The sequence below is a fragment of the Lepidochelys kempii genome, chromosome 9 (assembly GCF_965140265.1).
Source record: "Lepidochelys kempii isolate rLepKem1 chromosome 9, rLepKem1.hap2, whole genome shotgun sequence".
NCBI classification, from domain to species: Eukaryota; Metazoa; Chordata; order Testudines; family Cheloniidae; genus Lepidochelys; species Lepidochelys kempii.
Window position 1 is genome coordinate 203,645 of NC_133264.1, and position 27,766 is coordinate 231,410.

The 27,766-nt window shown below is 45.1% G+C and overlaps 1 protein-coding gene across 43 annotated transcripts in view; it reads right to left on the reverse strand.

The window, feature by feature from the left end:
• DLG1 (discs large MAGUK scaffold protein 1) overlaps positions 1–27,766 on the reverse strand; it is a 441,602-nt gene that overhangs the window by 21,266 nt on the left and 392,570 nt on the right. For 23 of the 43 annotated variants that reach the window (XM_073358919.1, XM_073358923.1, XM_073358918.1 and 20 more), the window contains 3 exons: positions 12,129–12,170; positions 10,308–10,343; positions 630–680 (listed from right to left, as the gene is read on the reverse strand). In XM_073358919.1, coding sequence (XP_073215020.1) covers positions 630–680; positions 10,308–10,343; positions 12,129–12,170 — 129 coding nt within the window. The remainder of the gene's footprint in view (positions 1–629; positions 681–10,307; positions 10,344–12,128; positions 12,171–27,766) is intronic. The other 20 variants (XM_073358922.1, XM_073358921.1, XM_073358930.1 and 17 more) reach the window with 5 other exon arrangements.

Genomic DNA, 27,766 nt, shown 5'->3' on the forward strand with positions numbered 1-27,766 from the left:
GGGGGGAGTGCAGTGTGCAGGAAGGGGCTCAGAGCAAGAGGTTGGGGCAGAGGAGGGGTGCGTGGTGTATGAGGGGGCTCAGGGAAGGGGGTTGGGGTGCGGGGTGCAGAGTGCAGAAGGGGGCTCAGGGCAGGGAGTTTGGGGTGCAGGGTGCAGCAGGGAGTTGGGGTGCAGGAAGGGTTTGGGCTCCAGCCCGGCACCTCTTACCAGGAGTGGCTTTGGCGTGGCAGCGACGTGCATCGGTGCTAGGGCAGGCTCCCTGCCTGCCTGCCCTAGCCCTGCACTGCTCCCGGAAGTGGCCAGCACCACGTCCCTGCAGCACCTGGTGGAGTGGGGCAGAGGGGTCCGCATGCTGCCCTTGCCTGTGGGTGCCTCCCCTGAAGCTCCCATTGGCTGTTGTTCCCCGTTCCTGGCCAATGGGAGCTGCGGGGGGCGGTGCTGGCTGCTTTTGGGAGCGGTGCGGGGCCTGCGGTGCCATGGGGTGGCAATCCTGTGGTCTGGATCCAAAGCCCCGAGGGGCCAGATCCGGCCCATGGGCCGTAGTCTGCCCACCCCTATTCTAGGGACACTTGGAACATTTTGATATCTCAACAAATATATATTTTTTAAATTTAATAGGTTCTACAAACCTTCCTGTTGGCTGACTGGTTCGTAAGACAGGACGTATTCTTCTTGTCCACCTAAAAATTTAAACACATACGTAAGGAAATTTGCTGAAGTGGTAAGTAGCTTTTGTTTTAAAAAATTTGGCATACATGTAAAAAATTTTAGTCCTTTAATGAAAGAAAATTAGATCAGAAAATCCTCAACAAAATATATGTCATGATAATACTGATGAAGGAAGTTCTCTATAGAGTGATACATCAGAAAAATCACAAAGATAATCCAAACAAAAATTTTGTAATAAAATGGACATACCCGTTTTATTAAATACATAAAGTGTGAATAACCTTATTTACAGCATGAAGATTTTTATGGGAAATGCTGTAAATTTACATGAAGCATGAGATAAGAGAAGTTTTAGGCACTATTAAATGCCCTTGCAAATGTTTTACTGAACACAATGCATGCATGCTGTCATTCATTGCTAGATGCAGAAGCACTTGCATTGAGATCCTTTCTACACTAGAAGGGCCAGCATTTAGACTGTAGATTTTCTTGTTTTATATTTAAACAAAAAATGCCCAAAACTTGTATACAAATGTCTTAAGCTGTTGTATAAGCTTTTTCATAAATTGATATTTAGCCAAAATATCTTTATATAGTACAGTTCTTAATTAAGAAAAGGCATTTTTATACTGTATATGCAAAATAATGCTTATCAACACATTTTATTTGTGACAAAGGAATTTTAAATTTGAACTAGGAAAGATGTAAATACTGAAACTGTTCTCAGCTCCAGAAAGCACATCAGCAGTGAATGAGATAAAAACATAACTTAATACTGACCTTCAACAGCTGCAAGCTTTTAAAATGTCAAATGCAAGGATCTGAAATATACTTCAGCTGCCATCACTGCACTATTAAAAAGTTTAGTGTTCAACATGATGAAAAGCTCTCACAACAAAATTTTATTAAAATCTATTAATCAAGTCAACTAATTGACAGACTATAAAATTAAAAATTTAAAAGCTAGAAATTCAGATTACACATTAATTATTCTTTAAACAAGATATCCTTTTGAATGTTCAACTAATACAACTAATTTGCTTGGCTAATTTTTGGAGAATTCACTGAAGTTCACCAGACACATTTATGTGTAATAAGTGATCCTAATGCTGCTACAATGCAATTGTATATCAATGGATGACATCTGAAGGTCTTTCTAAATTCATATATTGCTATAAATATTCCCCTACCCTCTTTTATTTCAAAGCAAAGAGCATGCTTTTTTAAAAAAAACGAAGTTTGTAATCTCAGAGGAAATGGACATTACTTACCTCCCACTGGAGGTTCTTCAAGATGTGTGGTCCTATCTGTATTTCACACGTGGGTATGTATGGACACCAGGCACCTGAGTCTGGAAATTCTAGCAAATAGGGTCCATTGGTCCACACATGTGCCACAGATTGTCTTGTGCTCTGAACCGAGGGCATAAAGGGCAGCACAGACTGACACCTGTCCAGTTCCTTTTCTTAGCGCAAATCTAGACATGATCCACAGCAGAGGGGGCAGAAGGGACAGATGGCAGATAGAGGACCACACATCTTGAAGAACTACCATTCCAGTTATAAGTAACCAACCTCCATTTCTTCTTCAAGTGATGTCCTCTATGTGTATTCCACATGTGGGAGATTAGCAGGCAGTATTCAAGGAGGAAATGATGGGATGCAGATGTTATGGCTTTCTGCAAGATTGCTGTCCTCACAGCTGTATCTGTAGTAGAAGACTGGACCAAAGCAGTGTATTGTAAAAGCCTGTAAGGAGCTCCAGGTAGCTGCCCTATATTTTTCTACTAAAGGTATGTCTCACAAAGATGCTGTAGAGGTTGCTTGTACTCTGGTGAAATGGGCTGTCACTAGGGCATCACTTGGGATCTCAAGCAGGTGGCTGTGAAGTATAAAAAATTTACCTCATGTTTCCCAAAATTTTACCAAATAGCATCAGCTTTGCATGCTAACTAAAACAGCAATTCTGCAGCAGATTGGAGTGTCTTGTTCTGTGGGGTGGGGGTGACTAGAATCCACACCTGGTATGGAGGCCATGCAGGCAGGAGGTGGAGTTTAGGGGCTGGGGGTGTAGAGTAGGATGAAGAGACTTGGCAGGGGGGAGGTAGATCCCAGCAGAGGGATAATGTTGGGGTAGACACCCTGAGATTGGGTCGTGGGTATAGAGGATGGAGTTGGGTGAGCCAAGAGGGGTAGGGGACGGACCTTAACAGATGTAATAGGATTGGTGGTTTTCTGTGCCATCCCCCCACCCCATGGTAGCATCCTCTGGTGGCCAGGCTGGGCCCTTCACTCCAGCCAAATGCCTGGGACTAAGCCAGCCCAGCCCTGCCCCATGCTGCCTCAGGCATTACTAGGAGATGGCAGCAGAGTCCTGGGTGGCACCTGCACAGGCTGTGCAATAAAAAAAGGCCTGGCAGTGGCAACCCTGTTCCCCAGGCCATCACCCCAGTACCCCTTTCCCAGAGCCCGCTCCAAGTCTTCGCGTTACCTCTTCTCTACAGACAGCATGCAGGGAAACCTAGAAAGGCAGCACCACCCCTGCTGACCATTAGTAGTAGCAGCCCGAGCGCCTCTGCCACTGCCGGGGGAAAGGAGGGAAAGGGAGCCTTACCTGCTCCGCACTGCCCTGCCTCTGAGGCCACCCCAGCAGCAGAACTACCAGTCTGGGGACACTGTTCTACCAAATCTGCCAGGAGTGAGTGTTGGGGGAGGGCTTCACCCCCCTCCACTCCCTGCGGTGGCACTCAGGCTCTCACTGCCTCTGTGGGAGGGAAGGGGAGAATGCGAGAGTTGATAGCTAAGGGTAATGCAGGCTGAAATCCATTTAGAGAGCCTCAGGGCAGATACAGCTTGACTCTCTACCTCTCTGTTCTGGTAATAAAAAGCCTGGTTGTTTTTCTAATTGCTTTTGTTTTTTGCAGATAAAAGGCCAGTGCCTGTCTGATGTTTCAGGAGTGAAGACTTCACTCCTCACTGGAGGCCTGCAGCTTTGGAAAAAATATCAGTAAGTAGTTAGTTTGACTGATAAGAAACTCTGTAATTACTTTAGGGGAGAATTTTTGGGAGAAGGCAAAGAAAGACCTTTGCTTTATGAAAAGTAGTAAATAGTGGATCTGCCATGAGTGCTCCCAGCTTGCTCACCCTTCTGGTTTATGTGATGGGGCCTAGGAAGGCAACTTGCATCCTGTGGTGGGTGGCTAATAATTTGAAAGGAAGTTTAGTAAGAGCTGACAGAAGGAGGTTGAGGGCCCACTGAAACATTGGCCTTACCAATTGTGGAAAAGATCTAACAAGTCCTTAAAGGAATCTAGTTGTCAGAGGATGAGTGAAAATAGTGTGATCCTCAATAGGAGGCTGAACAGCACTGATTACTGTCCGATGGATCCAAAGCTAACAGAGAGAGACCTGACATCTTAAGAGTAAGTAGGTAATTTAGGATAGCAGGGATCCCAGCAGACTCTGGAGATAACTGGTGTTGTCATGACAAGAGGAGAAATGTTTCCATTTGGCTTAATAACTTTTTATAGTCGAATCCTTTCTGCTCTGGTTGAGGATGGACTGAACCGCTATTGAGCATGAAAGCTCTACATGTGATGTCTATCCAAATACAATACCAGGCCTTGAGTTGCACTGGCACAGGTTTGGGATGCCTTATTGTGCCATTGTATTAAATCAACAGATCCAGAAATGGTCAGATGTCGATGGGTGGACAGGTCAAAATTCTCAGGAGGTCTGAGAATCAGCCCTGACTTGTCCAACTGAGCTCAATAAGGATGACCTGAGCTCTGTCATGACAGATCTTTTGCAGGACTTGTGGTATCAGAGGGACCGGATAGGAGGTCCCTCCAGGGTAATAGAAGGGAGCTGCCCTTTGAGCCTAAGCGCAGAGCATTCTGGAGTAGTAAAAAAGACGTTTTCTGTTCTCTTTTGAGGCAAACAGATCCCATGACAGTGTTTTCCCTACTGGCTGAAGATGTTGTTGAGAACAAAATTGTGAATCTCCCACTCGTGGTCTGTTGAAATATATCTGCTGAGTGTCTGCTAGGGAGTTCTACATGCCTAGTAGATACACCGCTAAGAGAGCGATGTGATGTCTGATAGTCAACGTCAAGTTGGTGTATCTCCACATGGAGAGGGAGTGATCTTGTTTCTCCCCTGCTTGTTTACACAGAAGACAGTTGACATATTATCTGATATTACTTGCATGTGACAGGATCGGGAGCAGAAGGAATGCAATGCAGGTCCAACGGACTGCCCTTAGTTCCAGTAAGCTGATGTACATCCCAGCCTCTTGATGGGTCCAAATCCTGGTGTGGTATGATTGTTTGTTTGTAAGAGCTCCCCAACCCAATATGGAGGCATCCGACTATAGTTGCCTCTGATATAGGAGTCAGGAAAGGAAATTCCATCCCAACTTTCTCCAGCTTTGTCCACCAGGTGAGAGAGACCAAAACCTTGTCTGGAACTGTTACTTTGGCACTGACTTTGTCTTCTTCTGGTGAGTACATGGATTGAAGCCAAGTCTGTAAACAGCAGAGTTGGAGCCTGGCAATTGGTGTAATGTGGATCCATGAGTCCATGTGGCCAAGGAGGGACAGGCAAACCCTGACAGTGGTATGAGGTTTGAGGGTGATGTGACATTCTCCACTCCAAGTACCTGATACTTACCATATTGATGTAATTATATGTTTTGTACAAAGTATGCCTTGTGAGGTATCATTCTAAAAGTCTTGATCTGCTAAACATTAATATATCATTGGATTGTATGTGCTGTCATTGTATGCGAAGTTATAAATTTTGGCTATGCATGTGTTATTGAAAGATGTTGTGAAGTTGGAAACACCCAGAACTAGCCTTTCAGGTATCTAGACAGTGCTAGTGGCCCATCAGCAAAGACAGTGGACCATAGAAGAGCATATTCTCAGACAGCCTATGGATAATGGATGCTGTGACTCAGCAAGGCATGCAAGGGCATGTGACCAGACCACATGACACTGAACTCCATTTTGGTACCTGTATTTTTCCACAAAGGGGCTGGTAACTTGGCTTAGAACAAAGGGGAGAGTCTTGCCATATGGAGAGACTATGAAAGATGGGGAGCGACATCATTTTGGAGGCTCACTCCCCACACAAGAGAACACCTGGAAACACCTGAAGAACAAAGACTGAACTGGGAGAAGTGCTGGTCCCAGGCTAAAGTGATTTCTAGCCTGTGTATAGAAGCTTGGTGGACTGCTTGTATCATCAGTCAGGGTGAGATATTGCTGATTCAAATCCTATCTAGTATATTAGGCTTAGATTGCAGTTTTGTTTATTTGCTAGGTAATCCACTTTGATCTGTTCGCTATCACTTAATTAACTACAGAAAGATAGATTTTAACTTGTTTTGTTTTATCTTAACCAGTGTGTTTTTGAGTGAAGTGTTTGGGAAAAATCTCAGCTCAGTTAACAAAGGCGTTGTGCATATTCCTCTCCACGTAGAGGGAGAGGCGAACTGGGTAATACATTCATACTGGTCAGGTTTTTGACCAGGGCAGGACGGTACAGCTCTGAGGTCCTAGGCTGGGGATTTGGGGGTATTAGAGAGGGTAATAGCCTCCTATTGTTGATTCATGCAGTGGCTGGACAGAGCCGGCATGCAACTGCAGCTGGGTATGTCCCTGCCTGTGTGACTGCTGGTGGGAGTGTAGGACTAGGAGTGGTCTGCAGCTTGTCACAGCAGCACAGTGCGAGAGGAAACCCAGGCTGGTAAGTCAGAGGGCACAGTGGTACCCCAGTTCCAGTCGCACTCTCGGGGTGACTCGTCACCATGGTAAATATGGGGTACTTTGGAGTGCAGAATGTCAAGGTGATGTGTTTTATTAGATTGCTCATGATGTGGAATCACTCAGTGGGAAGATAGGCTCTTGCTGCAGTCAAATCCATGGTTGCTCCTATGAAGCCCAAGGTCCTCATAGGCGTCAGAGTAGACTTTTTGTAGTGATGGAAATTCCCAGGGAAGATGGAGTAGGAATGCTGTTGCTGACTAGCCTTCTGTGATGGACCTGTCTGTCGGAAGCCAGTTATTGAGATACAGAATGATAGTAAAACTATTTCATCTCATCCAAGCTGCTACTACCGAAAGAACATTTGTGAAGACTCTGAGTGATGCAGCTAGCGTGAATAGAAGGACTCTGAATTGGAAATGGTCCTGCCCAATGAAGAATCTAGGAAATCTTCTGTGAGAAAGGTGAATATCTGTATGAAAATGAACATCCTTCATGTTGAGGGCTGCAAACTAAGTGCCCTCTTCCAGAAAGGGGATTATTGATGCCAGTGTGACTGTGAGGAATTTCCAGATGAATACATTCAGTTGGCATAAGTCGAGAATCAGTCTCCTTCCATTGGATTTTCTTGGGACCAAGAAATATGGCGAGTAGAACCCAGTCCCTTGATACTGAGGAGGCACTGGTTCTAAAGCCTCTTTCTGAAGAAGAGAGTTTACCTCTTGACGCAGAATTTCCTCATGAGCGTGGTCCCTGAGAAGGGGCCCGAAAGGTGGTTTGTGGTGGGCAGGCAAGATAAACTCAATTGCACAGTGTTGGTGGTTATGATGTTTATTACTCACCTGTCTATAGTTATTTCTGCCCAGTTGAGAGCAAAGTAGTAAGGTGACCACCAAAAGCAGGGGGAGTAATGATGCATGGCATCAATGTCAGCATGCTGTCCTCAACCGTATCATCTAAAGAACCCTTTGGTTATTGGGTGGTGGTTGTAGAGGTAGAAGCAGCCATATATCTAGGTCTTTGAGTCCTTTGCATCTTACATGGAGGTTCATGTGACTGATGATAGAACACCTAAGGAGGTTGTCTGGGTGTATAGTGTTGCTTATGATGATTCCTCTTGGGGGCTGGGGTGTAAATGTCCAGGGAGTATAAGTTTGTTCTAGGGACTTTTAGAGTGCGCAAAGACTTCTCAGTCTTTGCATTTAAAAAGGCTAGACTCACCAAAGGAAAGGTTCTTGCTGGTATTCTGGACATCCTTGGGGAACCCTGAAGATTGCAACCATAACTCCTTAGGACTACAACTGTGTTGATGGCTCTAGAGATAGTATCAGCTGTGTCAACTGCCCCTTGAAGTGATGTTTTGGTCATCAGCCTGCCTCTGACAATGAGGGCTTGGAACTGGGCTCTGTCTTGCTAGGGAAGTTTGCCTTTAAATTCTGTATGTTTGGCATAATTAAGGAAATTATATTTTGCATCATTGCCTGGTAGTCAGCAGCTCTGAATTAGAGACTAGCTGAAGAGAATACCTTCCTACCCCAAAGGAAGAGGCATTTAGTGACCTTATTAGTTGTGGGATTATTGGAATACTGAGCCCTGGACTTCTCTGTAGCTGATTGCACAGGTGTTGGGTACTGGATGGGTAAATATGGATTTAGCCCCTTTTGCTGGTACAAAATACCATTTCTCAGCTCTCTTTGGGGTAGGGCAACAAAAGGCAGGGGTGTGCCACAGTGATCTGGTGAATTTCATGATGGCTTGGTTAACTGGAAGGGCCACCCTCGAAAGGCCAGAGGGCTGGAAGGTGTCCAGTAGGCCCTGTTGTGTGTCTTGAATCTCTCTGATGTATCTGCAGCTCAGCTGCTACCCTTTGCAACAACTCCTGGTACAATTTGTGAACATCAGGTGGACAGTGGGATGAAGGGGCAACTGGCTCATCCAGTGAGGAGGATGATATACCATACAGACCAGACTTGATGTCTTCTTCCTCCACAAATTCTGATGGAGCCAGTTGTTATTGGCCAGGAGAGGATTCCTGCACACATCCCAGGCCTCTGTTGTACGGATCCTACAAGCCCCAATAAGACAAGCAGAGATCATCCAGAGGGGGAGGAACCAATGGCATCAGGTACCAGTAGTCCCCTGGAAAACCATATTTGGAAGGAGGCGGGAGATTCCAATACCTTTTTCGATCTCTGACTAACCTTCCTCCCCTTTTGGGGGTGGGTGGAGGAGCCTCATCAGGAGCATCAGATTCACTTGACATGATAGGCACCTGTCCTACTGGCAGCATCGATGGAACCAGTGGGAGGACGTTAGTTATAGACATCATAGGGGCTGATATTCCTTCCCTCAGGGTGGTTTCCCTGGGTGCAGGAATGTCTCTACAAAGAGCTGGATCTGATAGCAAGGGAGATTGTGGGCAGGACTAAGTGAAGATACCTTCCAGCGAGGTGAAGTTTTCAGTCCTCCTTGGTACCTGGGGGGCTCCTGAGGAAGGTAACAGTGGATCAAAGTCATCCATAGGTCTAATGTTTGGGGGATCCTGCATGGAGAACATTGGAGCTGTAGGATGGGATCCCAGCATTGAAAGCCCAGACAGACGCATTGAGTTCCACTCCTCAAGTTTGTAGGATGGATCCAAAGCCAGAACCAATAACATCAGATCCTTCTCCTTCCATGCCTTTCGTTCTTGGACAGAAGATTTAGGGCTCACTGACTTTGACTGAGATGGAGAGGGGTCCTCTCTGAGACATATCTGGACAGAAATATGACTATGTTCATGACCTGTAGTCTCTTGGGAGAGTTTGTTAGGCTTAAGAGTTTTTGCCTCAACTCTGGAGCTTGCGCTCAGAGGGGTACTGCTCATTATTTGAGGTTGTTGTATGGGGTGGAGATGGGGTGTCTCCCTGGCCTGAATCTGAATGGGGTTTCAGAGCCTGCTCTATGAGGTGCTTCCACAGATGGAGCTCTCATCCGTCCTGAGTTCAGGGAGGGAAAGAATGGCAGATACTGCACTTTGTGGCAATATCCCAGCGCCAGTGGTCATCTCTGATGGAGAAGGAATGGGAACAGGGGAGACAGTTCTTGAACCCTGGAACTCTTGGCGTAATCCTCCTTCAGAAGGAGAAGCATCCCAAAGTGGGGAGTAACTAAAAACTAACTGTAAACTATAAAATATTAAAATACTAACTACTAAACTGTTTACAAATTGTATTTTGTTTCACAAAAAAAGGAAGACTGAAATGGACATGGGATTTCAACTCAGGTCTTATGGCAGTAATGAGGAACTGGAGAGATGTTAATTCGCACTGCCCCTTCATGTCCTCAATTTGGAGCACAAGGAGATCTATTGTGCATGTGTAGATACTGCTCACTCGAATTTCTGGACTCAGATTCATAGATACCCATGTGTGGAATACACATAGGGACCATCACTTGAAGAAGAACTGTCTTTTATTTTATTTACTTTGTGGTCCGAGTCTATTATAGCAATAGATGAGTGCACATCAGTTTGAATTTTTTTCTTAGTAGTTAAGACAAGAAACATGCAACTTGGATAACTGAACACCTCAAAAAATAACTCATGCAAATGGACTTAGAGAAAGACAGTATATACTTTCAGAACCTCTTTTAGGCTAGAGAGAGAAACAAAGTCACTCAACTATCAACTCAGCTATAAGGGACTCCAGCTAATATGTAACGAAATACTTTTTGAAAGAAATCACTTTGCTATAAAGTCAAAAATCAGTTAAGCAAAACATTAAACAGAAACAGAAATAGCAAATATAAACAACCCACTGGTTGAGGGCAAAAAGTATATATTGTCAATACTGTTGAACACTTTAGAAAAACAGATATTAATAGAATGGACCTTTTGAACAACCATACTCATCTGTAATCAAGATAACTTTCATATTAGACAGCAGAAAGAAGAAATTAAAGAGGTAACATTAATAAAAATAATCATTGCTTAGAATTACACATTCTGTCAAATTCCACAGAACATTTATACTGTGCATAAAGTTTTTGCCAATGAAGAATAAAGCCCAAATATCATCACCTATAATGAATCACCGATCATAATAGAAGCAGCACTGATGAGTGACTGGAAAACTTAAGAAAACAGCAGCTTTCAAGAGACACTGGCAGGTTAATAAAACCCAGTTTTTTAAGAGTAAATTTACCTATGTGGCTAACATTACCAATTAGTTAACTTTTCTTCATCCTTGCTGTTTCTATTTTGTGTTACTCTGTTTCTACAATACACAGACTAGTCAGTTTCGCTTTTGTTAATAGTTTCTTATCAATTTCACTTTCATTTTCTCAAGAGTGCATCAATATCAGGGTTGCAAACACAGAGAATACTTGTTTGCTTAAAATATTTTCTATTAATGATATTTCTATTAGTAAAATTTTGTTTTGTACCAAAATTGACTTGGCAGTGTCCATTTAAAAGGATGCAGAGCTCCCAAACTCATTTACCTGTTGACCCATTCCCCTACCGTCTGTCCAAACTCTATAACAACAGTTACTAAAATATCTTTCAGGAATTTATACTTGGCAAACAGACAACAGGTGGTGAGCCGTGACTAAAACTCACAGTACAAAGGTATGCCTGTCTGTTTTCTTCTTCAGCTTTATCTAATTTCCTGTATGTTTCATCTATCTGTTCTATTGTACCCTATGTCTTAATCCCAAAAATCACTGTGTTTGGGACAGTCCTGTGTCTGCTTGGAGCCTTAGTAATTTTGTTGGGTGGGGGTCTGGCCATATGAAATAAATTTCAGGATCGAAGCCCTGAATAGTAATCACTTTGGGAAAGGGACTATCTTTTTAACACTACTTTGTTCAGTGCCTAGCACAATGGGGCCCTAAATCCCTGTGTGGGCCTTAAGGTTCTACTGTAATAAAAACAACAATACTTAAACTCAGTCTAGTCTTTAAAATGTATCATGCAATTAGAATGACACAGTCCAGGGGTTTCATTTAACAACATTAATTCTGGTGCTAAATACCAGTAATCTATTGTATAGCCTTTGAAGACAACTCAAAATAAGCAGCCCTATTTCACAAAACTACTAAGTAAAAGCTCGAAGAGAAGTAGAAATGAACGCTAACTTACCCTCACTTTCATTTAAAATATTTATATATCACACTTTTAAAAAAACAAGTATTCCATATTTAAGCGTGCAATGACACATTGAATTTATCAGCTTACATTGTTAGTACAAAACTTACTAAGTGCTTGTCTACAGAAGAAAGCTGCACCAGTTTAACCAAATGTGATATTTTAAACTGATTTAGTTAAACTAGTACAAAAGATCAAGTGGACCCTCTTACTTCAGTTTAAACCAGGCTGATCTTGATTCGGTTTAAGTCAATTAGTCACTCTTATATCAAAATAAGAATGTTCACAAAGGGTTTGCACCAGTTCAACTAAATCTATTAGTAACAATCTATTTAAGTAAAAATGGTGCAACTTTGTGTTGACAAGGCCTAAGTACACTCAGTTATATAAACAGAAAAATTCTCAGCAACTCATCTGAGCAGATAAAATAAGACCACCTGATCAGCTCCAACTGCAATCCATGTTTATGTATCACGTGAATATCTGGAAAAAAATACCCAGACAAACCCAAACTTAAAGGTAGTAACAAGGATTCAAAATAAAGAAGGAACTTATAACACTTACGGTAACTACTTTCACTATCGCTGGCATTAGAAGTTACATGTTCTGAAATTGCAACAGAATGGAAAAATAATGAAAACACACTAAATGATGGGGGTTCAAAAGAAAAACTGACAAACATAATCAAGATGAAAGACAATACTGACACTGATCAAGGATATGAGACCCATAGATAATGCATATAAAAGTCTTAAGGTATTTCTGATAGCTCTAATCATTTAGCTCAATATTACACAAAAAGAACTGTAGTAATAAAAAGGAAACCATTAAACATTGTTCACATAAAAGTAAGACTATGAAAAAAATATAAATCCATGTTTCATGCCCAGTCCTGCAATCCTTGTGCATTTACCTCATGAGGAATTTTTGCTGTGCAAAAGCTGAAGGACCCTATCTTTAAGGTATGTTATTGTCCAAGCTTGTTACTAATGTAGGATGCACTCTAGAGACATGTCACTAATCTGCACGGAGAGTCTAGCAGCAGAAAATAATGGAGTATACACTGAATATAGCAATTAGTTCAGTAGTACTTTATTTTTTATGCTATGTTAATTAACCATTTATAATTTATCTGAGGTGCACTGCAGAATTAAGATCTACTTTGTTTTCTGTTTTGCTTTGAAGAACGTAACAGTCTTGTGCTGAGTATCAATGTGGAACTCACGCTTTTCACATAATAACCAACCCATTTTATGGGTTGTTTATCTTAATAAAAATGTGTTGTGTGGTTTATCTTAATTAAAAATGACTGATTTACCAGATGTGAAAGTTTCTATGCTATATGTTGTTTAAAAGTGAAATATACTTTGCTTTCCATTTTAGAGACTTAAGCACAGCAACAGTTTATTAACACAGGTGAAGGATGTACTGAAATATTAAACTGACATTTAACTTAGATGAATATTTACCTTTATTTTGTCGACAACTTTTGCAATTACTTATAATGATCACAATATTAAAATGCTTGCCATTTAGAGAATGCATAAAGGGTATATAAATCAGCTTTTGATACACTTTCAGATCAAAACAGAAGATGGAAGTTTACATGGGTAGGCTTTTTCTGTGTTCTCTTTATGTCTTAAAGAATAATATACATGTTTTAATAAGAATTTTCTCATTCCCTTCCCAGCTCAGCTTCTCATCCTACAGTGAATTACTAAGCCTGTACTTGCAAGCTTGTTGTCATGGAGAGTATTTGTGATCTCACAAATGCAGCATGGCTCCTTCACTCCAAGATCATAAAGAAAGTGGATTATGAAGGAGGGAATCCATGGTTGAAATATAAATAAGCTTTCAGTGATTTAGCAAATATAATAAAAGTTATGCACAGCATGACAGATAACCTGATTAATGTTTTCAATAGAGCATCTGACCTAGAGGATTGAGTGATAGCATAGTGTTTTGCAAACGTATGCTCTGAGGCCCATATCTATCACAGGAATATTGTTCAGGAAGGCTATAAATGTAGCAATGGCATGTGCAGAGTGGGATCAGATCCCTGGTAGGTGTTCCTTGTTATGCAGTTGACAGCAGAGTTGGATACAAATAGAGGTCCATTTAGATAGTCTCTGGGTTGATATTGCACATCCCTTGGAGCATTCTGTTGTGGAAATAAATAGTCTTGAAGATTTCCAGAAGGGTTTGGTTCTTCCTAAGTAAAATGCTAAGTCTCGTCTGACATCGAGTCTATGTAGGATGACCTCTTGTGAGGTCCCATGTGGTTTTGGGTAAAACAAGGGAAGGTGTATGGGTTGGCTTAAACAGAAAGATGTTGATACCTTAGGCAAAAAATTTGGATGTGGTCGCAGCGTGACCTTATCTTTAGTGAACACAGAGTAAGGGGGTTCTGCTATCAGTGCACAATTGCGCTGGTGAAGTACCAGGTTCAAGTCCCATGGGGTTGTAGGTTGTTGGACTTCTCAGTACATGTTTTGTACACCAGTAAGGAAGCGTCTGTGATTGGATGAGCAAAGACTGATGTTCCCTCCACCTTGTGGTGAAAACAAATGAGAAGTCCTTGTGGCACCTTAGACTAACAAACTTATTTGGGCATAAGCTTTCGTGGGCTACAGCCCACTTCATCAGATGCATGGAGTGGAAAATACAGTAGCAGGTATATTTATACATAGTACATGAAAAGATGGGCGTTGCCTTACCAGGTGCAGGGTCAGTCTAACGAGACAATTCAATTAATAGTAGAATACCAAGGGAGGAAAAATTACCACTACAAAAATGATGAGGGTGGCCCATTTCTAATAGTTGACAAGAAGGTGTGAGTAACAGTAGGGGGAAATTAGTATTGGGAAAATAGGTTTTGTAATGACTCATCCACTCCCAGTCTTTATTCAGGCCTAATTTGATGGTGTCCTGTTTGCAAATTAATTCCAGTTCTGCAGTTTCACGTTGGAGTCTGTTTTTGAAGTTTTTTTGTTGAAGAATTGCCACTTTTAAGTCTCTTATTGAGTGACCAGGGAGGTTGAAGTGATCTCCTACTGGTTTTTGAATGTAATTCCTGATGTTAGATTTGTGTCAATTTATTCTTTTGCGTAGAGAGCGGTGGATCATCTGCTATTTAAGAATATGTTTCACTCATTCTGTACATGCTAATTTGTCGTGTTGGAACCACGTAGGAGCCATGGGATGATTTAGTTGGGGATCGGTCCTGCTTTGAGCAGGGGGTTGGACTAGATGATCTCCTGAGGTCCCTTCCAACCCTGATATTCTATGATTCTATGCTTTGAGGTGAAGTTTCTCTGGATTTGGGTGGAGAGTCCGATCTCCGTTCTGTGAGAGGAGATCCACCAGCAGGGGAAGAGCTCATAGAGCACATACTTCCAGGTGCAACAGGAACCTAGTTCGTAAGGGAACCTAGTTTGTCTTGGCCACGTTGGAACAATCAGTATGACATGGGCCTTGTAGTTCCTTATCTTGTGAATGAATCATAGAATATCAGGGTTGGAAGGGACCTCAGGAGGTCATCTAGTCCAACCCCCTGCTCAAAAGCAGGACCCATACCCAATTAAATCATCCCAGCCAGGGCTTTGTCAAGCCTGACCTTAAAAACCTCTAAGGAAGGAGATTCTACCACCTCCCTAGGCAACGCATTCCAGTGTTTCACCACCCTCCTAGTGAAAATTTTTTTCCTAATATCCAACCTGAACCTCCCCCACTGCAACTTGAGACCATTACTCCTTGTCCTGTCCTCTTCCACCACTGAGAATAGTCTAGAACCATCCTCTCTGGAACTACCTCTCAGGTAGTTGAAAGCAGCTATCAAATCCCCCCTCATTCTTCTCTTCTGCAGACTAAACAATCCCAGTTCCCTCAGCCTCTCCTCATAACTCATGTGTTCCAGACCCCTAATAATTTTTGTTGCCCTTCGCTGGACTCTCTCCAATTTATCCACATCCTTCTTGTAGTGTGGGGCCCAAAACTGGACACAGTACTCCAGATGAGGCCTCACCAATGTCAAATAGAGGGGGACGATCACATCCCTCGATCTGCTCGCTATGCCCCTACTTATACATCCCAAAATGCCATTGGCCTTCTTGGCAACAAGGGCACACTGATGGCTCATATCCAGCTTCTCGTCCACTGTCACCCCTAGGTCCTTTTCTGCAGAACTGCTGCCTAGCCATTCGGTCCCTAGTCTGTAGCTGTGCACTGGATTCTTCCGTCCTAAGTGCAGGACTCTGCACTTATCCTTATTGAACCTCATCAGATTTCTTTTGGCCCAATCCTCCAATTTGTCTAGGTCCCTCTGTATCCTATCCCTGCCCTCCAGTGTATCTACCATTCCTCCCAGTTTAGTATCATCCGCAAATTTGCTGAGTGTGCAATCCACACCATCCTCCAGAGCATTTATGAAGATATTGAACAAAACCAGCCCCAGGACCGACCCCTGGGGCACTCCACTTGACACCGGCTGCCAACTAGAGATGGAGCCATTGATCAGTACCCGTTGAGCCTGACAATCTAGCCAACTTTCTACCCACCTTATGGTGCATTCATCCAGCCCATACTTCCTTAACTTGCTGACAAGAATACTGTGGGAGACCGTGTCAAAAGCTTTGCTAAAGTCAAGATACAATACATCCACTGCTTTCCCTTCATCCACAGAACCAGTAATCTCATCATAGAAGGCGATTAGATTAGTCAGGCATGACCTTCCCTTGGTGAATCCATGCTGACTGTTCCTGATCACTTTCCTCTCATGTAAGTGCTTCAGGATTGATTCCTTGAGGACCTGCTCCATGATTTTTCCGGGAACTGAAGTGAGGCTGACTGGCCTGTAGTTCCCAGGATCCTCCTTCTTCCCTTTTTTAAAGATTGGCACTACATTAGCCTTTTTCCAGTCATCCGGGACTTCCCCCATTCGCCACGAGTTTTCAAAGATAATGGCCAATGGCTCTGCAATCACAGCCGCCAGTTCCTTTAGCACTCTCGGATGCAACTCATCCGGCCCCATGGACTTGTGCACGTCCAGTTTTTCTAAATAGTCCCTAACCACCTCTTTCTCCACAGAGGGCTGGCCATCTATTCCCCATGTTGTGATGCCCAGCACAGCAGTCTGGGAGCTGACCTTGTTCGTGAAGACAGAGGCAAAAAAAGCATTGAGTACATTAGCTTTTTCCACATCCTCCGTCACTAGGTTGCCTCCCTCATTCATTAAGGGGCCCACACTTTCCTTGGCTTTCTTCTTGTTGCCAACATACCTGAAGAAACCCTTCTTGTTACTCTTAACATCTCTCGCTAGCTGCAGCTCCAGGTGCGATTTGGCCCTCCTACATTCCTACGTGCCCGAGCAATATTTTTATACTCTTCCCTGGTCATATGTCCAACCTTCCACTTCTTGTAAGCTTCTTTTTTATGTTTAAGATCCGCTAGGATTTCACCGTTAAGCCAAGCTGGTCGCTTGCCATATTTACTATTCTTTCGACACATCGGGATGGTTTGTCCCTGTAACCTCAACAGGGATTCCTTGAAATACAGCCAGCTCTCCTGGACTCCTTTCCCCTTCATGTTAGTCCCCCAGGGGATCCTGGCCATCCGTTCCCTGAGGGAGTCGAAGTCTGCTTTCCTGAAGTCCAGGGTCCGTATGCTGCTGCTTACCTTTCTTCCCTGTGTCAGGATCCTGAACTCAACCAACTCATGGTCACTGCCTCCCAGATTCCCATCCACTTTTGCTTCCCCTACTAATTCTTCCCGGTTTGTGAGCAGCAGGTCAAGAAAAGCTCCCCCCCTAGTTGGCTCCTTTAGCACTTGCACCAGGAAATTGTCCCCTACGCTTTCCAAAAACTTCCTGGATTGTCTATGCACCGCTGTACTGCTCTCCCAGCAGATATCAGGAAAATTAAAGTCACCCATGAGAACCAGGGCATGCGATCTAGTAGCTTCTGCGAGCTGCCGGAAGAAAGCCTCATCCACCTCATCCCCCTGGTCCGGTGGTCTATAGCAGACTCCCACCACTACATCACTGCTGTTGCTCACACTTCTAAACTTAATCCAGAGACACTCAGGTTTTTCTGCAGTATCGTACCAGAGCTCTGAGCAGTCAGACTGCTCCCTTAAATACAGTGCTACTCCCCCACCCCACAATGACTTGTGAGATTAGAGTTATCGGTGGGAATGCATACATGAGTGATGTGTCCCATGAGATAAGGAAGGCATCCCCTAGTGACTTGGGTGCTAGTCCTGCCCTGGAGTAGAAAAGTGGGCATTTGTGGTTTGTTGCTGATGCAAACTGGTCTACAGATGGATAGCCCCATTATTGGAATGTCGATTTGAGGACACTGTCATGTATTTCCCATTCTTGTTCCTTGGAGAAGTGTCTGCTTAACATGTCTGCTGTCATATTCTGACACCCCGGAAGCTAAGATGGTTATGTAGTAGTGAAAGTTCCACAATTTCAGGGCCTTGGTGCAGAGTGAATGGGAGCGAGCTCCACCTTGGCGATTGATATAGAACATGCATGCTATGTTGTGGGTCAGTATGCAGATCGATTCATTCTGTATGATTGGGAGGAAGTGCCTGCACACACTGCATGCCACTCAGAGCTCCAGAAGATTGATGTGGAGCTGAGTTTCCATCGCTGACCACTTTCCTTGTATGGTGTGCTTGTTTAAGAGAGCACCCCAGCCTATCAACGACACGTCGGTCGTGATGATTAGTGACAGAGGATCCAGTTGGAAAGGGATCCTTGTGCAGATGTTTTCTGGTTTTGTCCACCACTTTAGTGACACAATGACCTTTGAGGATACTGTCACTCTTTTGTTTAGACAATGTTTACTGGGAGTGTACACAGTGCTCAGCCAGCTATGTAGGCAATGCATATGTAATATCATGTGTCTGACTACGAACATCGTAGCTGCCATATGACCTAATAGTTGTAGGTAGGTTCTGGCAGATATTTGAGGGCTGCTGGTGACTGTTGCAACAGTGCCCTCTCCTATGTGGAATCAAGATAGGACCTGATGAATTCCAGTTGTTACACCGGGATTAGTGTAGTTTTCTGTATATTTATCTGCAACCCTAGTGTCTGGAACAGTTCAATGATTGTCTGCACCATGTGTGTCGCTTCTTCCTGAGTTGTACCTTTCAGTAGACAATTGTCTAGGTATGGGAAGATCATCACTCCTCTCCTTCATAAGTGGGCCACCATTACTGTGAGGGTTTTTGAAAAAAACTGGAAGGGCAGTGGAAAGGCGAAAAGGTACTATTCTGTATTAGTAATGGTTGAGCCCTACCGCAAATCTTAAAAATTGCCTGTAATATGAAAATAAGCGTTTTGGAGGTCGAGGGCTGAAAACCAGTCCTGCTTATCTAGCGCTGGAATAATTGTGGCCAGTGTGACAATTTTGAATCTCTCTGATTCTGCACAAATTTGTTGAGTTTCCAAAGATCTAAGAGGGCCTCCATCTGTCATTTTTCTTTTTGATGAGAAAATAATGGGAGTAAAAACCCTTCCCTTTTTATTGAGTTGGAACTTGCTCCACAGCACCCAATTGTAGGACATGGTTCATTTCCTGTTGTAAAAGGTGCTCGTGAGAAGGGTCCCTGAAGAGGGACGGAGAAGGTGATAGGGTAGGGGGTAAGGAGAGGAAGGAGATGGTACAACTCTATTTTATAATCTCCAGTACCCATTGGTTCATTGTTATTGGTGCCCAAGCATGGTACAACAGGTGCAGGTGGTGGCCAAAAGGTTTGGTAGGAGTATTTGACAGCACAGTATTGTGGGGGATGTCATTCAGACCCTCACCGAAGACTTTAAAACTGTGGCTTGGTAGTAGATGGTTGTGAGGACAAGGACTGAGTTTGAGGGGCCCTACGTCTTTGTGAGCGTTGTTTATTTCTATTCTGGTCAAATTACTGTTGTTGTGGGCAATGGAAAGAGGTGTCTCTGCCCTTTTGATATGGTGTGTACCAGCGTTGCTTATCAGGTCACTTATTAGGCCTGAAGTGTGCAGGGTGGCCTGAGAATCCTGTACAATGTGAAGGACATCGTCCATTTTTGCAGAGAAGAGCTTCTCCTGATTGAAAGGGAGATCCTCCACCTTGAGTTGGAGCTCTTTTGGAATATTGGATGACTGTAACCATGAGTCCCTCCGCATTACGATAGCTGTGGCCGTCATTCTTGCAGCAGTGTCTGCTATACCCATCGAGACCTGTAAAGCAGTACGGGCAATTAATTGTCCCTTGTTCATGATGGCAGCGAACTGGGGGCGTTTTCCTTTGATAGAATCTCAAGGAATTCTTGTAGTTTACTGTAGTTGTCAAAGTCGTACCTTGCAAGAAGGGCTGAGAAATTGGTGACCCAGAATTGGAGTGTTGTCGATGAGTACATGAACCAAAAAGGTCTAAGCATTTGTGTTTTGTCTTGGTGAGTGGACCAGAATTCGGGTTGTTTGCTGTGATGGTTGGCAGCTTCCACCACCAGAGAGCTAGGGTGAAGAGAAAGTCCATCTCTGTAGCTGGTACAAAGTAGTTCCTGTCAGCTCTTTCCCTTGTAGGTGGTATGGTTGTGGGGGTCTGCCTAATATTTTTCTGCTGGCTAGATTATGGTATCATTGATGGGGAGTGCAATTTTGGATGAAGAGGAAGTTACTCAACTTGTGCAGTAACTATGTTTTTTTGAGATGGGTGTCCCTATGGGTGGCTCCACAGTAGGTGTCTGTGTGCCCCGGCACCTCTAATTGGAGACTTTTGATAGCAGTGTCCCATTGAGCCCACACATGTGCTCTCCCACCCTCATGGTCTGCCTCGAGGCTATTTAGCACTGCACAGGCGAACCCCCCTCACTTCCTTCTCTACCACAGAGCCCTATAGAGAACTTCGAAGTAGAGGGGAGGAGGGCGGGTTGTGGAGCACCCATAGGGACACACATCTCGAAGAACCGTCGTTATTGTACAAGGTGAGTAACTTCCTCTTCTTCTTCAAGTAGTGTCCCTGTGGGTGCTCCACAGTAGGTGACTCCTGAGCAGTACCCACCACTGAAGGCTGGGACTTAGGAGAGGAGTCTTTTACTACAGAAAGTACTGTGGAGTCAAAGATGGTGTCAGCAGCCAAATCTTCAGTGATCACATAATGTTCTGTGAAAGTATGGTCAGAGGCCCAAGTCGTTGCTCTATAGATTGCTGAGGTAGGAGTATCCCTACAGAATGTGATTGAGGTAGAAACTGATCTCGTGGAGTGCGTATGGACTCTGGACAGAAGCAAGTTGCGTCCTTGATAAGTGATTAATGCAACTAGAGACCCATGTGGATAGTCTCTGAGCCGATATCACAGAGCTTTTGGATCTTTTTGTGGACGAAAGGAAGAGTTTAGGGGATTTCCTGAAGTCCTTAGTCCCGTCCAAGTAGAATGTTAATGTCCTTCTAATATCTAGCATATGCACAATTGTCTCCCAGTTGCTACAATGTGGTTTTGGGAAAAAACAGGGAGATAGATCTGTTAATATGGAAAGTGCAGAGAAAGTAGGGAGAAACTTGGGATATGGCCTTAGAGTTACTTTGTCTGGGGAAAAAAAAAAAGGCTGTGAATGAAAAGGCCTGGGTAGAGACAGTCGAATCATTGAAGTCAACAAATGGCTACGCAGGTGGTGTCGGAGAGAAGGCTTTGGATTCTTTGACCATGGGATGGTGTTCCAAGAAGGAGGAGTGCTAGGCAGAGATGGGTTCCACCTAATGAAGAGAGGGAAGAGCATCTTCACAAGCAGGCTGGCTAACTTAGTGAGGAGAGCTTTAAACTAGGTTCACCAGGGGAAGGAGACCAAAGCCCTGAGGTAAGTGGGGAAGTGGGATACCGGGAGGAAGCACGAGCAGGAGCGCGCGAGAGGGCAGGGGTCCTGCCTCATACTGAGAAAGAGGGACAATCAGCAAGTTATCTCAAGTGCCTATACACAAATGCAAGAAGCTTGGGAAACAAGCAGGGAGAACTGGAAGTCCTGGCACAGTCAAGGAATTATGATGTGATTGGAATAACAGAGACTTGGTGGGATAACTCACATGACTGAAGTACTGTCATGGATGGATATAAACTCTTCAGGAAGGACAGGCAGGGCAGAAAAGGTGGGGGAGTTGCACTGTATGTAAGGGAGCAGTATGACTGCTCAGAGCTCAAGTATGAAACTGCAGAAAAACCTGAGTGTCTCCGGATTAAGTTTAGAAGCGTGAGCAACAAGGGTAATGTTGTGGTGGGAGTCTGTTATAGACCACCAGACCAGGGGGATGAGGTGGATGAGGCTTTCTCCCGGCAACTCATGGAAGTTACTAGATCGCAGGCCCTGGTTCTCATGGGAGACTTCAGTCACCCTGACATCTGCTGGGAGAGCAATACAGCGGTGCACAGACAATCCAGGAAGCTTTTGGAAAGGGTAGGAGACAATTTCCTGGTGCAAGTGCTGGAGGAACCAACTAGGGGCAGAGCTCTTCTTGACCTGCTGCTCATAAACTGGGAAGAATTAGTAGGGGAAGCAAAAGTGGATGGGAACCTGGGAGGCAGTGACCATAAGATGGTCGAGTTCAGGATCCTGACACAAGGAGGAAAGGAAAGCAGCAAAATACGGACCCTGGACTTCAGAAAAGCAGACTTTCACTCCCGCAGGGAACTGATGGGCAAGACCCCCTGGGAGAATAACATGAGCGGGAAAGGAGTCCAGGAGAGCTGGCTGTATTTTAAAGAATCCTTATTGAGGTTACAGGGACAAACCATCCCGATGTGTGGAAAGAATAGTAAATATGGCAGGCGACCAGCTTGGCTTCACAGTGAAATCCTTGCTGATCTTAAACACAAAAAAGAAGCTTGCAAGAAGTGGAAGATTGGACAAATGACCAGGGAAGAGTATAAAAATATTGCTCGGGGATGCAGGAGTGAAATCAGGAAGGCCAAATCACACCTGGAGTTGCAGCTAGCAAGAGATGTTAAGAGTAACAAGAAGGGTTTCTTCAGGTATGTTGGCAACTACAAGAAAGTCAAGGAAAGTGTGGGCCCCTTATTGAATGAGGGAGGCAACCTAGTGACAGAGGATGTGGAAAAAACTAATGTACTCAATGCTTTTTTTGCCTCTGTCTTCACGAACAAGGTCAGCTCCCAGACTACTGCACTGGGCAGCACAGCATGGGGAGGAGATGACCAGCCCTCTGTGGCAAAAGAAGTGGTTCAGGACTATTTAGAAAAGCTGGACGAGCACAAGTCCATGAGGCCGGATGCGCTGCATCCGAGAGTGCTAAAGGAGTTGGTGGATTTGATTGCAGAGCCATTGGCCATTATCTTTGAAAACTCATGGCGATCCGGGGAAGTCCCGGATGACTGGAAAAAGGTTAATGTAGTGCCCATTTTTAAAAAAGGGAAGAAGGAGGATCCTGGGAACTACAGGCCAGTCAGCCTCACCTCAGTCCCTGGAAAAATCATGGAGCAGGTCCTCAAGGAATCAATTCTGAAGCACTTAGAGGAGAGGAAAGTGATCAGGAACAGTCAGTATGGATTCACCAAGGGCAAGTCGTGCCTGACTAATCTAATTGCCTTCTATGACGAGATAACTGGCTCTGTGGATGAGGGGAAAGTGGTGGACGTGTTCTTCCTTGACTTTACCAGCTGAGCGGCGGCGAACCAGCTGAGCAGCGGGGGACAGCACAGCAGCACACAGCAGGAGTTTGCCTGGGATTGGTGAGTATCCGAGTGCCTGTTTGCTGAGTAAGTATCCGAGCGTGTGTTTGCTGGGAGGGCAGCGTGAGAGCCTGAGCGAGTGTCTGATTGGCTGGTAGCCTGCAGGGGGCGGGCAGTGGGGCGGTCTGTTTGTTTGTTTCTTTCAGGGGAGCCTGGCTGTTTAAAAATAGCCAGAGCTTCGCGAAGCAGCTGAGCGGCGGCGAAGCAGCTGAGCAGCGGGGGACAGCAGAGCAGCACACAGCAGGAGTTTGCCTGGGAGTTCGCCTGGAGTGAGCCCAGTGAGGCTTACATCTTGCCAACTTCTCTGAGGAAGCTCATAGTAAGAAGGTGATATGGAAGGGAGGGGATCAGCTATTGTGACCTGCACTGGATGTGCCATGTTTGTCTTTCTTCCACAGGACAGAAGCGACTTTGTGTGTACAAAGTGCAAGCTGGTCTCCATACTGGAAGAGAAGATTGAAGGTCTGGAGCAACAGATAATGACCCTGCATTGCATATGAGAAACGGAGGATTTTCTGGACAAAAGTCAGGATATGCTTCTACGGGCACAAAGCTCTAAAGATTTAGAGCAGATTGCACAGCGGAGCCAAGAGGCCAGTGAAGAAGCTTGGCAACATGTGACCTCCAGAAGAAGAAGGGAGAATGTCCGGGTTCCAGCAACACAGACACAGGTAACTAACCGCTTTCATGTTCTCTCCACAGGTACTGTTGCGGAGAGTGGACCAGATGATATGTCTGGGGGGAGAAAGCAGAAGGAGACTCCGCTGGTTGGAAGGCATGAGATGCGCTGTCCTGAGATGGGGGGTTCCACGACCACCACTCCCAAGAGAAGGAGGCGGGTGGTGGTGGTCGGGGACTCTCTACTCCGGAGGACTGAATCATCTATCTGCCGCCCTGACCAGGAAAACCGAGAAGTCTGCTGCTTGCTGGGGTCTAAGATTCGCGATGTGACGGAGAGACTGCCGAGACTCATCAAGCCCTCGGATCGCTACTCCTTCCTGCTTCTCCACATGGGCACCAATGATACTGCCAAGAATGACCTTGAGTGGATCACTGCGGCCTATGTGGCTCTGAGAAGAAGGATAAAGGAGTTTGAGGCACAGGTGGTGTTCTCGTCCATCCTCCCCGTGGAAGGAAAAGGCCTGGGTAGGGACCGTCGAATAGTGGAAGTCAACGAATGGCTACGCAGGTGGTGTCGGAGAGAAGACTTTGGATTCTTTGACCATGGGATGGTGTTCCATGAAGGAGGAGTGCTGGGCAGAGACGGGCTCCATCTTACGAAGAGAGGGAAGAGCATCTTTGCGAGCAGGCTGGCTAACCTAGTGAGGAGGGCTTTAAACTAGGTTCACCGGGGGAAGGAGACCAAAGCCCTGAGGTAAGTGGGAAAGTGGGATACCGGAAGGAAGCACAGGCAGGAATGTCTGTGAGGGGAGGGCTCCTGCCTCATACTGAGAATGAGGGGCGATCAGCAGGTTATCTCAAGTGCTTATATACGAATGCACAAAGCCTTGGAAACAAGCAGGGAGAACTGGAGGTCCTGGTGACGTCAAGGAATTATGACGTGATTGGAATAACAGAGACTTGGTGGGATAACTCACATGACTGGAGTACTGTCATGGATGGTTATAAACTGTTCAGGAAGGACAGGCAGGGCAGAAAAGGTGGGGGAGCAGCACTGTATGTAAGGGAGCAGTATGACTGCTCAGAGCTCCGGTACGATACTGCAGAAAAACCTGAGTGTCTCTGGATTAAGTTTAGAAGTGTGAGCAACAGGAGTGATGTAGTGGTGGGAGTCTGCTATAGACCACCGGACCAGGGGGATGAGGTGGAGGAGGCTTTCTTCTGGCAGCTCGCGGAAGCTACTAGATCGCATGCTCTGGTTCTCATGGGTGACTTTAATTTTCCTGATATCTGCTGGGAGAGAAATACAGAGCTGGCTGTATTTTAAAGAATCCTTATTGAGGTTACAAGGACAAACCATCCCGATGTGTCGAAAGAATAGTAAGTATGGCAGGCGACCAGCTTGGCTTAACGGTGAAATCCTAGCAGATCTTAAGCATAAAAAGAAGCTTACAAGAAGTGGAAGGTTGGACATATGACCAGGGAAGAGTATAAAAATATTGCCCGGGCATGTAGGAATGAAATTAGGAGGGCCAAATCGCACCTGGAACTGCAGCTAGCGAGAGATGTTAAGAGTAACAAGAAGGGTTTCTTCAGGTATGTTGGCAACAAGAAGAAAGCCAAGGAAAGTGTGGGCCCCTTAATGAATGAGGGAGGCAACCTAGTGACGGAGGATGTGGAAAAAGCTAATGTACTCAATGCTTTTTTTGCCTCTGTCTTCACGAACAAGGTCAGCTCCCAGACTGCTGTGCTGGGCATCACAACATGGGGAATAGATGGCCAGCCCTCTGTGGAGAAAGAGGTGGTTAGGGACTATTTAGAAAAACTGGACGTGCACAAGTCCATGGGGCCGGATGAGTTGCATCCGAGAGTGCTAAAGGAACTGGCGGCTGTGATTGCAGAGCCATTGGCCATTATCTTTGAAAACTCGTGGCGAACGGGGGAAGTCCCGGATGACTGGAAAAAGGCTAATGTAGTGCCAATCTTTAAAAAAGGGAAGAAGGAGGATCCTGGGAACTACAGGCCAGTCAGCCTCACTTCAGTCCCCGGAAAAATCATGGAGCAGGTCCTCAAAGAATCAATCCTGAAGCACTTACATGAGAGGAAAGTGATCAGGAACAGTCAACATGGATTCACCAAGGGAAGGTCATGCCTGACTAATCTAATAACCTTCTATGATGAGATTACTGGTTCTGTGGATGAAGGGAAAGCAGTGGATGTATTGTATCTTGACTTTAGCAAAGCTTTTGACACGGTCTCCCACAGTATTCTTGTCAGCAAGTTAAGGAAGTATGGGCTGGATGAATGCACTATAAGGTGGGTAGAAAGTTGGCTAGATTGTCGGGCTCAACGGGTAGTGATCAATGGCTCCATGTCTAGTTGGCAGCCGGTATCAAATCCTGGGGCCGGTTTTGTTCAATATCTTCATAAATGCTCTGGAGGATGGTGTGGATTGCACTCTCAGCAAATTTGCGGATGATACTAAACTGGGAGGAGTGGTAGATACGCTGGAGGGCAGGGATAGGATACAGAGGGACCTAGACAAATTGGAGGATTGGGCCAAAAGAAATCTGATGAGGTTCAATAAGGATAAGTGCAGGGTCCTGCACTTAGGACGGAAGAACCCAATGCACAGCTACAGACTAGGGACCGAATGGCTAGGCAGCAGTTCTGCGGAAAAGGACCTAGGGGTGACAGTGGACGAGAAGCTGAATATGAGCCAGCAGTGTGCCCTTGTTGCCAAGAAGGCCAATGGCATTTTGGGATGTATAAGTAGGGGCATAGCGAGCAGATCGAGGGACGTGATCATCCCCCTCTATTTGACATTGGTGAGGCCTCATCTGGAGTACTGTGTCCAGTTTTGGGCCCCACACTACAAGAAGGATGTGGATAAATTGGAGAGAGTCCAGCGAAGGGCAACAAAAATGATTAGGGGACTGGAACACATGAGTTATGAAGAGAGGCTGAGGGAACTGGGATTGTTTAGTCTGCAGAAGAGAAGAATGAGGGGGGATTTGATAGCTGCTTTCAACTACCTGAAAGGGGGTTCCAAAGAGGATGGTTCTAGACTATTCTCAGTGGTGGAAGAGGACAGGACAAGGAGTAATGGTCTCAAGTTGCAGTGGGGGAGGTTTAGGTTGGATATTAGGAAAAACTTTTTCACTAGGAGGGTGGTGAAACACTGGAATGCGTTGCTAGGGAGGTGGTGGAATCTCCTTCCTTAGAAGTTTTTAAGGTCAGGCTTGACAAAGCCCTGGCTGGGATGATTTAATTGGGTATGGGTCCTGCTTTTGAGCAGGGGGTTGGACTAGATGACCTCCTGAGGTCCCTTCCAACCCTGATATTCTATGATTCTATGATTTAGCAAAGCTTTTGACACTGTCTCCCACAGTATTCTTGCCAGCAAGTTAAAGTAGTATGAGCTGGATGAATGGCCTATAAAGTGGATAGAAAGTTGGCTAGATTGTCGGGCTCAACGGGTAGTGATCAATGGCTCCATGTCTAGTTGGCAGCCGGTATCAAGTGGAGTGCCCCAAGGGTCGGTCCTGGGGCTGGTTTTGTTCAATATCTTCATTAATTATCTGGAGGATGGTGTGGATTGCACCCTCAGCAAGTTTGCAGATGACACTAAACTGGGAGGAGAGGTAGATACGCTGGAGGGTAGGGATAGGATAGAGGGCCATAGACAAATTAGAGGATTGGGCCAAAAGAAATCTGATGAGGTTTAGCAAGGACAAGTGCAGAGTCCTGCACTTAGGATGGAAGAATCCCATGCACCGCTACAGACTGGGGACCGAATGGCTAGGCAGCAGTTCTGCAGAAAAGGACCTAGGGGTTACAGTGGACGAGAAGCTGGA